Source organism: Neolamprologus multifasciatus, chromosome 1, assembly GCF_963576455.1.
Source record: "Neolamprologus multifasciatus chromosome 1, fNeoMul1.2, whole genome shotgun sequence".
NCBI lineage: Eukaryota > Metazoa > Chordata > Actinopteri > Cichliformes > Cichlidae > Neolamprologus > Neolamprologus multifasciatus.
Window position 1 is genome coordinate 17,016,726 of NC_140439.1, and position 16,018 is coordinate 17,032,743.

The 16,018-nt window shown below is 41.7% G+C and overlaps 1 protein-coding gene across 6 annotated transcripts in view; it reads right to left on the bottom strand.

The window, feature by feature from the left end:
* The window catches only part of cbfa2t3 (CBFA2/RUNX1 partner transcriptional co-repressor 3), a 57,810-nt gene extending 42,268 nt beyond the window's left edge, over positions 1-15,542 (bottom strand). For 2 of the 6 annotated variants that reach the window (XM_085167655.1, XM_085167568.1), the window contains exon 1: positions 882-15,542. In XM_085167655.1, the coding sequence (XP_085023781.1) occupies positions 882-1,128 (247 nt within the window). In that variant the 5' untranslated portion in view covers positions 1,129-15,542. The remainder of the gene's footprint in view (positions 1-881) is intronic. The other 4 variants (XM_085167409.1, XM_085167254.1, XM_085167329.1 and 1 more) reach the window with 3 other exon arrangements.
* Positions 15,543-16,018: the final 476 nt, after the last annotated feature.

The following is a 16,018-nucleotide window of genomic DNA, read 5'->3' on the forward strand; positions in this document are numbered from 1 at the left end:
GCGCTGCAGGTAATTCACCACGTTGGGTATTAGTCCTCGCACTGGCTTACCGTTTCTACATATTTAGAGTCTATAAAATTAGGCTTTTAATGTCTGATTCTTAATGCATCTCTCTCTTCAAACCCTTCGCTGATTTAAGTGAAGGTTTTCATTTTTATACCTAAAGGCAGTGTTTTCACTTCTTTATGAATCAATTACATTTTTTTCTCTTTTTACTTTTTTTTTTTAACCTCACATGTCTTTTCATGTATTCCTCAGCTGTCTGCTCTCTTAAACCTGTCCATCTGTCATTCACCAGTTTTGACCTTCATGTGTATTATGAAACCATTAAAGCTCAACAGTGAAACTCCAGAATCTGGTTCTGTTCCTTTTAGCTGCTTGGGGAAGCCCAGAGGAAGACACCCCCAGCTCACCCACCCAACCACCAAAAGCTTTCCTTTCCTTTTCCTTTCCAGCGCCCACAGGATAAATGTGCTCCACTGGGCTTGGTAACAACAAGGACAAGTCTATTTAATCTAGACTGGTAATATGAAGAAATTGGGGGGGGGGGGGGGGGGTAGGAGCATGCAGACAAACAACAAAGCGTTAAGAGAGCAATTTAATACCAGTTTTATTTGTTATATAACAGGCCAAAAAAAGCCATGTTTTGATGCCCTTCTGACCTTGAATCCTTTTGCTTCAGTCATCAAATAGCAAGATGAAGAAACCTCACATAACCCCACATAGCATGTAGCACAAAGTCAACACAAACTGATTATACGTCAATCACTTGAACTTAATGAGCAGATCAGACCGCTGCGGGACCCTCCGTCACTCATCGCGATTAACACGATGCCAAAAGACCTTCATAAAAAAGGTCCTGTAAGATGACAAGCTCATACCTTCACTATATCTGTAACGGCTGCTGGCCACCAGGTTGTGATCGAGGCTTCCGGGCTGGAGTATGTGGGCAGCGAATTTATCCCTCAGCTCGCGGTGGCTGATAAGTGTGACGGTAGGGACACGTGGAGCAAACGCTGGAACAGCTCTCAGGTCAGCCCTCTTCTGGCGCTCCAAATGGACCTCAGCAGACATGTTCAGACTTTCCTGTTTATTTGAGAGGTGAGAGGCTTGGAGCAAAAGGGACATGCTCTTTGAAACTCTCTGGCGCACACTGGCAGCTTGGAAGGTTCAACCGTGGAAGCAGCAACAGCACACTTAACACTAAAAGTTAGTATTACCTCCAAAGGCTTTCCTGCTGAATGTTCTCGTTCAGTTTCACTTGAGGATTTCCATGTGTTTCTTTACAATTTCTAGTTTTGCCTTTGAGGGCCCGGTGGATCATTCTGTGACCCGCTCAGCTGTTGTACACATACGGATACGGACTTAGCTTCACTTAAGGCTCCAAAAATTGAAATAGACAGTAACAGCCAGCCTTTCCTTATATTCCTTTCATTCCTTCAGTGAATAAGTTTATCCTGGTTGAAGTATTCCTGGAATCTTCTGGTGTTTTTTTCTTTGCCTCTTGCCTGCGTGCAGGAAAGAGAAATAGATTGTAGTTCTATTCTGTTTTCTCACAAGTAAGTCTTTGTCCTTAACCGCTGTTCCCTTTAACATGGCACATCTTGCATGTAAATCCCCATTTCTTTCTTCTTCTTGGTTCACCCGATCCTCTCAGTCGCTCTTCTCTTCTCCCCAGCAGAGTGTGTGGGAGTTAATCAAGAGTGTGTGTGTGAGTGTCAAAGGCAGGTCAGCTTGTCTTGTGGCTCTGGCTGAGGGGTTGTGCTCTCATCTGAACCCTCCTCCTCCTGCCTGCCACAACAGCTCAAAAGAGAAGTGAGTGCTTGGATGTCACACTATCTGTGTGTGTGGTTATTTTTTCTGTCTTGAGGCTAACACCCCTGGGGAGGCCAGGCAGCAGTGCTGCTTGCGGTGATAGCTGCAGACAGCAGCACGCAGCAGGACCTGGGCCTCAGTCTGGGCTTCCTCTGTCAGGAACCAGCTGTGTCGGCCAGAAGCCGCTCCTTCCCTTACTGCATCCTCCCTTCAGAGGTGCCCTCCTTTGCTTCTGTGCACCTTGCCCGGCGGCTATAATGATGCCGTCTGTGCTCCCTTGTTCAAAATCCTTCCTTGTTGTTCTTCCTCCTGTTTAATTTTTGGGTTTTAATTCAAACCAGTTACTTCGTCATCGGGATTTTTCTTCTGCCTCGCTGCAAAACAACAGACTAAAAAACTTTGGATGTTTTGTTTTTGTATATTTCATGGAAGTTTACAGAACAGGACAACAGGAAATACAACAAAAGCCAAAGTAACTGTTTATCAAACTGTCCACAGAACTGGAACACAGCAAATAATAATCTGCTCTTATACACACAGATGTATCTCAAAAGTTTATAATATTAATCCATGTTTTTGTTTAGCTTTTCTTTTTTAACTCCTAAAAAGTAGATGCTCAGGATTTTTTAGTCCTGGCTTGGTTCATGGTAGACAGATATTTAGTCAAAGTAGTTATGTGACACAGCTACCTATTTTGTTATTTTTTAATATACATCATAGGACTAATAAGCTAGAAGTTGGCCATCAATTCTCCTGACCAGTGATAATATTAATTGTAATAAATGTGTTTATTTCAATCAAATCAAATACTTTGATTTCAGGTTAAATATAAATATTAAAGTAGCATACTAATTGTCAAAACTCATATTTACCATTATAGCACCATAATAGGTCATAATAGAAATATAGAAATGCAGTTAACAACTTCAATATTCTCTTTTTTTTTGCTAACCATTTCACCAGAAATTGCCACCACATGTTACTTTTGTTTTCAGCAGAGTTCTGAGTGGACAGGCCAACCGACCAAATCTACGTTTTACTTCTCTTTTTTTTTTTTTTTCGATAAATGAAGGGTTTCCCTGTGGAAGTTCTTTTTTCCCACTGATAGACAAATGGTGGTGTGTGTTTATCCAAAAGACACATGCATATGTCTGCCTCATATTAGTCCAAAATAATAAAAAGCTTATAACTCATGTCCTCTGTGATTACTGACTGTCTGTATACACTTCATACTTCCTCAATGGCTTTCTGGTGTCGTTGACATCAGCCAAATTAAAGATCGTGACATGATAATTGTTTTGTCACTAATATTTTTTAACTTTTTTATTCATTCCTACTACGTGTGAGCAACATGAAGCTGTTGCTGCAAAGTAGAAAGAAAGTAAGTAGGACTACAGCTGCAGTGGGAAAGAACATGCTGAAACAGGACACATGCTCTCACACACAGGAACCAAAGACATCGACTTTTACCGACTCTGGCCTCTGACCTGGGGGCTCATTGAACAATAACCATAACACAGAGTCCCAGCATTAACCCTCACTGCTGCTACACACACACACACACACACACACACACACACACACACACACACACACTTCCACACAATTTATGTTCGCTTATGTCGTTTACTGATGAGAGAAGTGAGAGGGGATGTGAGTACACAGATGTGCCAAGTGCCTGGTTGAAACTAACACACAGATGGTCATCAGCAGAGAGGAAGTGAGAGAAACCCATGTTGCTTTCTCTGACTTTGGGCGTGGGGAACAAACAGTGTGAGAGAGGGAGACTGAGAGGGAGAGCGAGACCTGATTTCACTATAAACCAACAGTGTGTGAAGAAGATGAAATTTAGGTGTTTTTTAATGTATTTTTATTAGAACAACCATTGGTGATTTCCCAGTCACAGGTATTCAAACACAGAACATCTGCACTCTGTTTTAAAGCTGATATAATTCTGAATAATTACAACAATCAAACTGCTGTTACATTTCATTTAGGAGTTGATTCTCTGACGACATGATTGCATTTTGGCATGGATTTTTAGGGGGGTTAAATAAAAGAGCCCCATCAGTAAAATGAAAATGAAAGCATATGTTTGTCGGAGGATATGACGGCTTCTGAGAACATATGAGAAGGGGATGCTGATCATATGTTTGGAAACACATTACAAACAGCTACTGGGCCAGAAGATGGGGGTAAGTTGAAAAAAGAGCAGAAATTGGCCCTACATTAGCTCTCGTAGGGAAGTTTTGATGTTTGACAAAAGAGATTTCTCTTTGGATTGTTTTGTGCTGTGATTCATAGTTTTTATCCAAATAGAAATAAGATGAAGAAATAAACAGGATCAAATAAGACCAAGTGGAATAAAAGAAAGTGATTTAGGTGCAAAACCTACAAAAAGACCTTTATTCACTTAACATCAAACAACATCTAAATTATTAAGTTCCTTAACTCTGACTGAACTGTTGAATCTTTTTGATTGTAATCCTTTCGTGTGTCTATATGCTTGATTATACATAAGCATGAAGCAGTAATGGGCAGAAAACAGATGAGTATCCGTTAAATGTAATCTCTATCCTATCCTATATATATCCTGTCCTATGTCAAAAAACGCTAAATGTCTTCCTGAACGTATTTTTGGCTTTTTGCTTTGTGTGCCTCAATGTGAACATGTGAACTCACACACACACACACACACACACACACACACACACACACACACACACACACACACACACACACAGATTTCTCTGTTACCTGTTAGAGAAGCCTTTCCTCTCTTGCCTGCCCCCCTCCCCTCAGATGTTGGCAGGTATAAAATGAGTTTTGGGGGAGAGCGAGATAATGATTCCCCCATAATCACCAGAGGCCAGGTCTGGTTCTGGCAGGTGCTATCACAGTAGCGACCCAGTGGTGCCTTCTCCCCTGAGATAAGGTCAGGGGGATGATGCGAGGGAGGATGGTTGGAAGGGAGGAGCAGAAGAGGAGAAGAGAACAGGGCAGAGGGGGGCAAAACGTGAGTTACAGACGAGCGGCTAGCCTCGCCTTATCTCCCCCCAGCGGCTGCCACTGCTGGCTCCCAGATGCGGCGGGCCAGAGCAGCCGTGTCAGAGAGATCCCTCTATCAGCGACACGCAGGCACCCCTCGCCAAATACAACCCCAGCAGGAGGACACACCAGGACTTCATTACCTCTTTAAAACTCCAATCAGCATTCAGAGAGAGAAGCAAAATAATCTCTAACTTTGTTGCCGTATCAGAAATCCAGAGGAAACGCACAAAAACTGCGATTGTTGTTTTCTAGCCAGGTTATTAATTGTCTCGTCGCAACAGCAGCTCCAGTTCCCCTGCCTTAAGAACGCAAACACACACAGAGTTCTTTCAGTATGTTGGTCAGGGTTTAGATGAAGTGCAACTTTTCACCTTGTGCAGCAAAAGTGAAGCTTGTGAAAGTCAGTGGTTGGGACGTCTGGCGTCTGGTGGCGAGAAGCAGCCATATGGTGAAGCGCCTCGCCTGCCTGTGAGACACCTGGCCACCACTAACTGGCTGAACTTTTCAACTCTGCAGCCGTCCTTATCACACTTTGACCGAACAAGGTTCTTCTAATGGAGTGACTGTGCGCAGATGCAGAAACACACAACTTTAATTTGACACCACTAACTGAAGATTAAACCTTCTAAGAAATGTGGGTTTGTTATACTGCTATGAAGCTACTTTTTACAGCAACTTGAACATAAAATGCTTCATGTGTTTATACTTCGATGCTCTAAATTCATAAAGTATCGGAACTGACAGCATTAGTGATACCCACTGAACCCACAGTAAACACAGCTCATGGGAATTTGTTTCCACTTGCAAGCAGTGACAAAAGGATGAATGAGAACACTCAAGGCTGGCGTGTCTTCCAAAAGAGACTAACTACAATGATCTTGGACCAGCGTAAGGAAGAGAGAAAAAAACACAGTATACGCCGACAACCTCCTCATATCAGTGGAAACACCACCACCACTACCAGACAAATATGTCAGTCGAGGCTTGTTCGCCTTTTCTCTCGGTGGTGTTTTTAGAATACACACCTGTTTGGCAGAGACAGCTTCAGAAAAACCTCCAGATCTTAACAGAACTCTATAAGTTAAACCGTCCCCATCTGTCACAGTCGAGCTCCACACAGATGCACACTGAGCGCCTCCTCTTTTTTTATCCTTCTTACAGCAGACTTGGCACTCATTCAAGAACTGTCAAAGCACACCTGCTAAATTAAGCCGGGCCTCATACTTGCACAGACACAGAGGCACGAGTTCAGGAATACACACAGCAGACACATGTGCAGCTGGACACACATCACCGAGTGCGCTCACATGTGGATGCTGATATATGGACACCTTGAGGTGACTGTTGTTGTGAATTGGCGTTATATGAAGAAAGCTGATCTGAATATATTATGATATGGACTGCATGTGGTGTTTTAGATGATCTTCAACGGCCTGTTTAACTAACTGTGTTTTACCTTTGGTCAGTTTGTTTTGACAGATGTGTTACATCAGGAAATTTGCTTTTGAAAAGTGCAATATGTTACTATAATTAGTCATATATAACAAGTCTATTGTGTCCCAGCTACATATAACCCCATTTTTTTTATTGCTGTACACACAAATATGTAATCTATTGATGCCCACCTCTCTTGACCCCACTACACCCAGTCTCTTCCTTCTCTCTTCTGGCATGCACAGCCGCTGAGCTGCTCTAAATAGGTGCCACTGTGAATTGGAGACAGATGGAAACGAAGGTTCCCCGCAGAGTGGTTCCCCTGCAGCTGTGCAGTGTACCCGGTGCCAGGGAGTGATGACAGCTCAGCAAGGGGCACCCGGAGAAATAGAAGACAGCACCATCTCCGTCTCACCCACGCACCCATCACACACACACACACACACGTATTCACACGGGCTGTGCAAAGGTGCAAAGAGGAGGGGTGTGAGCTCCAGTACTAGCCTCCAGGAATGTGAAAGTGGAGATTTAAGTGAGGAGACAAGCGATAGACAGCTATAACACAACACATTTCCACTGCTCTATGGCAACCAAACAAACAGACACACTAACTCATGCCTAAAGACTCATACATTAAATATTAGCATAATCATTTCCAGTAAATGACAATGAAAGGGAAGTAAAGGGAAGTGTGTAGTGTTGGCTCTGAGTGTAAAGCATTTATACGATTGTTTTAAGAGAAAGTGTTTCCATTCTGGACTTTCCAAGATAATAAGGTTGTTAAAATGCTCCACTTCTATCTTCTGTTTGATATTAAATAAATAAATAAATAATTTTTTATAAATTTAAATTTAACATTCAATGTTCAGGTAATAATATTGCCAAGAGTTATATGAGATAGTAGGCTGGCCAGTCCTTCAGTCACGAATGGTTATGTAGAAATTTGTACCACTTTTAACTCCCACCAGTTAACTAAAACACTACATTTTGTTTGTGTAATTACTGAAGTCTGAAAATAAGCATAAATCAAGAACTATTTATCATTAAGGCTTCATTTACTGTATGTATTCAAACACCTACCAAAGAGTCCATTTTTTTACGTACCACTTTGTGGCAGTTTTTCTTTAAACCATGCTGAGAACAATTCAGAGTCCAAATATTGAGTCTTCATAGCTAAATATCACACAAATTTCTTGTTTACGTAGAAGTCTGGGAGAGTTTAGTCAAAGTAGGCACCAGAAGTGAGTAACACCTCTTTGTAACATCAAAATTGTATCACCTCTCAATAATTGCATTTTCATGAATCATTAAAAAAGACTAAAGGTCTGAAAGTTGGAAAACACAATGACTACAGCTCACAGATAGAGAAGTTAGAAAGCCCCTGTGATTACTAAAACAGAATTAAGCACACCTTCAGTATTCCTGTTACATCTGTTTCTTGGCTGCGGTTATCAAGTCAGCTGTTAATGCCAGAACATTCTCAGTTTTGATCTATACACTTTGTCTGCCTGTCAGCATGATGGCCACACAAGGAAAAACACTGCCAGAGGAACAGAAATATCTGAACGCTTCACTGAGACACACGAAGATCTATAACCATTTAAAAATCGGTGGTAACACAGTTGTGGAAGTAATCAGGAGGTATCTAATGAGCCATAGTACCACACAAATTACACCATGGAGAGAGCTCTACTTGGGCAATTTATCTCAAGTACTTTGAGCTTGAGTTTCTGCGACACTCAGACATTGCATAGAAGCAGCTTCTATACTGTAAATACAGTAAACATATCATATTTAAGTGGAATCAACCACGCTGGGTCTGACCCTGTCGAGGACTACCAGTATTAATGCATATTCCTGGGAGGTGGGAGTTTGATGATCTGGGGCTGTGTGAGTGCAAAAGGTGTTCGGTGATGACAATGACTGGCACCGTAAACGCCTGTGGATATGCAAGAGTAGTGGCTGATAATTGACTCCCAGTCTCCAGAAGCTTTGCACAAGGTGAATATTCCAGTATGATAATGAATTAAAGTGCAGGGCTAAATTATGAGTCTCGACAGAAGAAAAAAAGTGAAAGGTAGGGTATGCTGTCTGGCTTGAATACAAGAGAACCAGCAAAGAGCAGCTGAGAAGGTCTTCTCTGGGGAGGATTTAGTCCGTCATCAAAAAAACTTTTGAAACATAAGATAAAAAATTAAATATTTAACTCTCAGTAATAAAAGATGTACTGACGTTTATTGCATTGCTGCTGCTGCAGAGCCTTTTTATCGGAAATGAAGACTGATTTTGTAATTGTGTATAAGAAAGCATACATTATTATTTTCTTTAAATTAGAAGTAATCATAAGGTGATAGAATTTTGAATTACTTGGGATGGTGATGGAGGTGATGGAGGTTGTAAAAAAAAAGGACCTGACCTTTTTGGCTTGACCTTCAGCTTATGTTTTGTGCCATCTTTTCCATCTTTGGAGTCAGGACTTTGAACTTCAGGTTATTTTTTGGGATAATAATCACTAATGGTTCAGTCACAGCAGAGCAAAAATAAAACTGTAACCCTGTTAGCTTTAATCAGAAGATCCAAAAATTCTAGGTTCATGAGGTGGAGGAGGTGAAGTGGATGATCCCAACCACAGTAGTTTCAGCCTACCAGCAACTAAGACTATTTAAAAATGTTGTGAGGTCAACACTACCAGAGCTGTGAGGCAGCATCACGTGGCACAGAAATCCAAGCACTCTGAAAAAGGTTTGTGTGCACACTTGCACGTGTGTGTGCGCGCACGTGTGTGTGTGCAAGGCCTTCAGAATTTACCTGAAGCTAATTAGCCTTGTCTAGCTGTCTTGACATATTGTGTTCAGGGTCATGTATATTTCATGAGAGGAGGCTTCCTGTAAAGGTCATTGTGGAATTTTCAAATGAAGAGACACCTGCTTTATTCATCACATATAATTGTATGTATTATCAACTCTTTGCCCAAGTTTCAGCTCCCTCTCCCATCCATAGTGAGCAAAACAATTACATTTTTACTGTAGAAAATTAGTCATGTGACACTGTTGCCATCATCGAAATGGTTTTCTTACAATAATTACTGCTGCTGTTGTTACACTGAGCTGTTGTTGTTTTTTTGTTGAGGGGAGAGGGGGTATGGCGTGGAGTGTCGGGGTGCTCCCGCTCATTAGAGTTGTATTTTACCAGTAGAAGTGAGTCCAGGGAGTACTTTTGTTTGATCTGCTTTACATAAACCAATCCAATCTAACCTAGCTTGTGAAGAAAAATCAATTAAATTCTCTGTAATTGGACTGACAGTGCACTCCAAAGTAGAGCAGCAATCAATATTAAAGATGAAAAATGAAGCCAAAGGCCATCTCGCTCCATTGATTTGCACTGAGAGAAGGAGGGATCCAGATATTACTGCCACATAGGAACACGAGCCATTGAACTCCGTGATGTTGTTATTGTCTCAGTATTGAAATAAGTACCATGGAAGTGAGTGTGGCCTGACAATTTCAATTAAGGCTCAGTGATCTGTAAACAGAGTTGGGTCAAATAATATTTGCAAAAACTTTCTCTGCTTTGTTTATTCTTCTTCACCACCATATGGTTAGCGTAGCAGAATAAACACATGTCCAAGGTGTTTTACTTTTATCCTTTTATATTTACTTTTGTCAAACTTTTCAGTGGAGATGGGAGATAGCAATACCCACATTACCTACCCATGGCAATCTATCTACTGATGATGAATAATGAGGAGGTGTTAGAGAGCACTGCATGTCTTCTGTTTTTGAAGGAACATTTTGAGATTATAAAACATTGCTTTCTTGCCAAGAGTTAGAAGACTGACTCCACCTTCGTGTCTGTGGGGCAAACATGAAGCGTCGAGCAACAGTTATTTTGTTTTGCATCACAGAAACTGGAAGCAGGATAAATAGAAGCACACAGGAACTGTCTCTGAGCAATAAAGCCATAAAAGCCTTACACTGTCTGGCCCTGTGTAAAATTTCTAATTTATGTAGTCAGAAATACTGTATTTGAAAAGAAGAAGGATTATTATTTCAATCTAGTTTCATGATTAGGACATTTTTATTTATTTTGAAACGGATAAAGATGATTATCTAACATTTAAAACAGAAACAGGCTTGCATGCAAATACTTTATTACTGTATCACCGTTAGAGAGATTTTCAAGAACCACATAGTAATATCCCAGTGGAAATCTATGTGGATGTATATGACTTGCTGTTTTACATGGTTTGTATGTTGATCCCATTTAAAATATTATCCAGAATGTTTTTATGCTGACCCTGAAGAAGGCCATGAGCCAAAATGCATCAGTCAACAAATAAATTAGTCTATTTACTGCAAAGGTTGCTGGAGCTCTTCACACTTTATTATTTAGAATTTATTTTGTTGTCTATGCACCTTGAAAATTTACTCTGCCTGGATAACACTTATCCACTTGGAGAAGATGGATTTTCCAAGCAAGCAGAGAGATTTTATTTTTGCAGGGTGTCTAATTACAGCAGTACATGCCCCAAACACCTCATCTAGGAAAAGCTCAGGAGGCATCCTGGTCAGATGCCCAAAGCTCCTAAATTGACTCGTTTCAAAGCAAAGGAGTAGGATCTCTACTCTGAGCTCCTCATGCTATCTCCACTGTACGTCGTCCTTCTCTCCAACTGCAGGATAACAGGGCGGTACCCTAATGTTGCTCATGTCCCCTACACCTTGGCTCCAAAAACTGGCAGATGGATAGACAGACAGCTGTGCACTAATCAGCAGACAGATGGATTGACCAACCATCAAAAAGGCAGGCAGATGTTCAGATAGTTAGACTTAAAAATCACTTTTTTGGTTGTTGAGGACCCAAAACACACACACACAAAAACCAAACACATCCTGTAATACCCCAAGAGGGTGCACTACTTAATCTTTATGACTGTTGAACCGTAAGGCTCTGTTTTAATTTTGAATTCTGCAAAGAAGGGAAAAAGGTAATATCATCTGGTCCTGTGAAATTCTGTGTCCAAAAAGTGATTAAACAGGATTAGACAGGATTAAACCCCACAAAAGGTAAAATGGACACAACTTGAAGCATGCAGTGATGCCCATTACATAATAAGGGTAAAAATATGAATGACCAATTTGTGGTTTTAGACCTGTACTCTTGAATTGTGTCTTTTTTTTTCTTACAACGAGCCAGCATTTCTGAGTGCACTGTTTGGTAACACTGTACAGTAATGTGATTACTCCAGTCCCAGGGCTAACTGTATATTTGAATAAATATCACTAATATAAGTTAAATAATTGCATGTTTTAAAAACAGTTGTACAGTTTGGATTGTTTGCTGCAGATTTAGATCAGTTTGGTCTTCAGGAAGTATTTTCTTACTATGTGCAGCAGCACTTTCCAAAAAGAAAGTCTACGTGGCCGTCATGATAGTCACGGACATTAGTGCTCAGACACCGAAAGTACTCTCCATTGTCAACAGCCTTACGTCCCCACAACACAACCCAATCCTTCCACCTCTTGCTGTCCTCTCTTGCCCGTCAGCTTATCAGGACCCTGGCAGACACTCTGATCAGGGTTGCTCTGTGCTGCCCATGTGTTTGTTTGCTCCTTATCCCACCTCGTGGCATAGCAAGCGGCATAGTGCGCCTCAAGCCCCTCAGCATATCCTGCATGCAGGCGAGAGATAAAACAAAAAAAAAAAAACTGCCATGAAGATTGCAGTTGTAGAAGAGGCAGTCATCACTCTGAGAATCTTAATGTCCTTCCCTTTGGAGAGGAGAAGAGAGAATAACAGAGCAGAAGAGAGGAGAATGGTGGATATTTCAATGTCACTTAATTCAAGCCTTTTGTTGATGTTCTTCACGTACGGATAAGTGGCAGATTAAAGAAATAAAATTGACATTAAAAGGTATTAGTGAGGTGCTGGTCCATCATGTGCTGCAAGAACAGCTATAGAGCACCTTTGCATTCACTGAAAAAGCCTCTTGAAACAAATATTCACTTAGTCTGTGTTTTGAAGATAACTGTGACAAAAATCTCCCATAGGTGTTTAGTTGGATAAAGATCTGGTGACCGCAAAGACAACAAGTCACAAAACTTTAATAGTCATCAAACCAGTTAGTGACCTCTCATCTGTTATTGATTGGGGTGTTGTTCCCATCAGAATTTGAATGTTTTATCACAGGCTAAAGTGTGAAACAACTTTGCTCTGATTTCTGTGACCCTTTCTTCTGAGACCCAAAACCAAACATGTCCCCCACATCAAAACAGCAGCAGCAGATCACCTCACTGCAGTTTCTTTAATTTTTCACTCATCAGTGGGTGTGCCAGTTAAATCTCTGAGAGCTTTAAGTAACTGATTGGCTGCCAAACTCAATTCCTCTCAGCTTTACTTGTACTTGCCTGCAGGTTGTGATGCAATGAAAGCTGGTGCACACAGCTGCCTGGTGATAGTAGGGCGAGTTCTTTAAAGGAATCATCCCTTTGGGGCTTTCACCGCATCTGGTGCCTCTTGGCAGACACATTTTTTAAAACTCGGATGTCTCTTAAATTCTTCCGTGCCTTATGTTGGATTTTATTGTTAAAACACTTCTCCTCAAAGATGCAATCCTTTAACTGATAAACTGCTCTACTTGTCGCAGGACCATTTGTGGTGTACAAATAAATTTGAGTTATTTGTACTTTTGTGTGTGCGTGGATAAAGACAACCAAAATGACGCTATTAATTCATTTAAATGATAACAAGGTCAGATAACTCTGAAATCCTGCGTGCATGAGATGCTTCATTCTTACATCAGCAGCAGTTCAAATATATCACAGCATCCAGTTATATTAATTCACGACACGGCATATAAAGTGACATTTCTTTATGACTACAACACGCGTAAGAAAGCCAGACACACCCTGCACTACCTGGAGTAAGTGTCGTGGCAGAGCAACAGGAGATAGGCTACACCAGCATGTGGAAAGAGGCAGGGTTAAATGAAAGGAAGTTGCTGTGGCCTTATGTCCCGCTATGGGATGAAGAGGATAAGAAGAAGAAGACTACACTTATATCTACAGCTCCTCCTATTATTATTATTACGTTTATTAATCTTGTTGTTAGTTCTACTAATAGCATGTCTGCACGAGCCAGATAGAAAAAGGAACAGAAAAGCAGCAGCAGCTTTAGTCCCTTGTGCCTCTATAGAAGGTGTTTTCCCTTGCATTATGGCAGTGCTCAGACAGCGACACAAATCACTGCTATTTGTGTAGAAGGGAAGAATGAGACTATTCATATTTTCTTGAGTATCATGGCAGCAAAGACAGTTTGAACGTCACGGTTAAACGAAACAAACGTCCACTTTGGACTCTGATGTTTTCATGGTTTAAAGTGTTTGGGCCAGTTGTGCATGTTGTCATGTAATGTGCCTCATTTTGTCTATATTATCTTTATAAAAGTGGTCCCTGTAGTTCATAGCTGCTTGCTTATTAGCAGGCAAAGCCATGTCCAGAACTTTATGTCATGGTGAAGGTCATAAGAAGAGGCAGGACAAAAAGGTATACTGCAAAGAGACAAACAGTAAAAAAAGAGAAAGATAGGCATAGCCAAACAGAGAGAGAGAAAAAGAAAGAGGAGGAGATGAGAGACAGCGCGATGCCCGGTGGAGGGAGAGGAGGAGGCAGTGAGTAAATAGTCAGCGGCTCTAATAGGAATATCAAGCCAGTGAAAGGTAAACAGGCTTCTCCAGGCAGATACAAAGGGAATGTGGCGGCTTTGAGAGCGCTGGAGTGCCGGCACGCCACTGTGGCACAGCGATAACGGCCCCAGGCCTGCCTGCATCCCAGAGATAAGGCCGAGCGCTGGCATGTGTCGCCCCTGATCCCAATTTCACAGTCAATATTCATCCAGCCCGACAAACAAGCAACATTTAAGATAAAAAATAAATATAGAGTCCTTCTGCTATTACCTCCTGTTTATTAATCTGCACACAGCACCCACTGCCTTTTAAATAGTAGTAAACACCCAGCCCTCATCGCCTCGTCCCCTCCCTCTCTCCCCCTCGCTCCCTTCTCACCATCAGAATCCCTCTCTCTCCCCTCCTTCCAGGCACTCCACTTCTCCCAATCCTCTCTTCCCTGTCTTCCCCCCGTCTTCCTGCACATCTGGGGATTTGCATGGCTTCGCTTATTCTTCTCAGATTGCCTCAGGCATGTGTGTGTGTGTGTGTGCGCGCGCACACCTGTGTGCAGGTCTCTGTGTGTATGAGCTGATGACACCTGTACTTGCATGTGTACACAACATCCTTTTCAGATATATTTCTGATATGTACCTGTATGACCAGTTTCTGATTGCTGCAATAGGTGCGTGAGAGTGTCTTTATGTTTTGAGACATGTTTGCCTGCAGTGATTTTGTGTGTACGGAGTCAGACCCCAGCTGTATGCTTGAATCACTCAGTGTCTTCATCTTATCCTTCGCATTTTCTCACCTGGCACCTGTACTGGCGTAAAAAAAAAAGCCACTCTGACAGGTTGTCAAGCCTCGTGTTCAGTCACGAAACCTGCATTTTCCTAAAACACAATCACAAATGTTCAACTAGTTCTTGTAGAGCTTTACTTTGAAAGAATGCTCACTAAGAATTTCTACAGAACAAAAAGAAAAACGATGGAAATTATTAAGTGAAATGATCTCATACCACTGGAAAAAAATAAGGTTAAATACTGTATTAAATCACTTGCTAAGTCTGATTTTACTTTGAAACGCTGGCCCAAACTGCAGCCAACAAGCCAGCTGGGGTCTGATTACCATATGCAACAATCACAGAGACGAGTAAACCAAGAGCTAAGCAGAGCTACTTGGCCTACAGCTTGTTTTATTTCTTTTTCTGGACTGAGCACAAAGCCTCTCTTCAATTAGCATCATTAATTTTGTGACACAGAGCGGTGAGAAAAAGGAAGCAGAGCAGTGAAGTACATAAGCCAGGATTGACACAGGTACATGTCACATTACTGCAGCTGGCACAGGCCCGCTGTAGTATTTACGGTTACAGGCATGAACATTACATTACAGTTCCATAATTTGCTGGCAGCTGGACTATAATCATTCTTACCAGTGCTCTTTATTGCTCCCTGACCACCAATCCTCAGCTCCCATATCATCCTCCCCACTACGCCTGACCTGCTTCATCACTGCTCATTTACTCATCCCCTTCTCTGTGGCCTTCTCCTGCCCTTCCTTTCTCTCTGTGGTACAGACCTGTCCATGCCTGGCCAGCTGGCCATATCCCTTTAAATCTGGCCTGAGCTGAGCCGCTGTCTCCAGGAGATTACTGCACACTCTCCTCGGCTCCACAGATGGGAGAGACAGGCTGCCAGCTGGCACAGGGACACCCACTATCCCCACTGGAAACTGGCCAACAGGCCTAGCTCTCTGCTCCAAACACTCTGCCCATTCACACTCTGTAGAGCTAGGCCTCCAACTTCCTGCTCTACATTTTTTTTTTTTGCCATCCCCTTCTGCTCTATTCACCTGTCTCAAGCGGCCATGTCTATTATTTAAGTGAAGCTCCATAAAGTACATATTTTGACCTGTGCTTTAGATATCTAATAGTTGCTGGAGTGTTTTGGACTTTTCCAGATGGCTTTAATTGCACTGAATTAAACAATTCTGTGCAATTTAAAAAAAAAAACAAGACCCAGAGAGATGACGTTATCCAGCAAGAAAGAAAAAAGG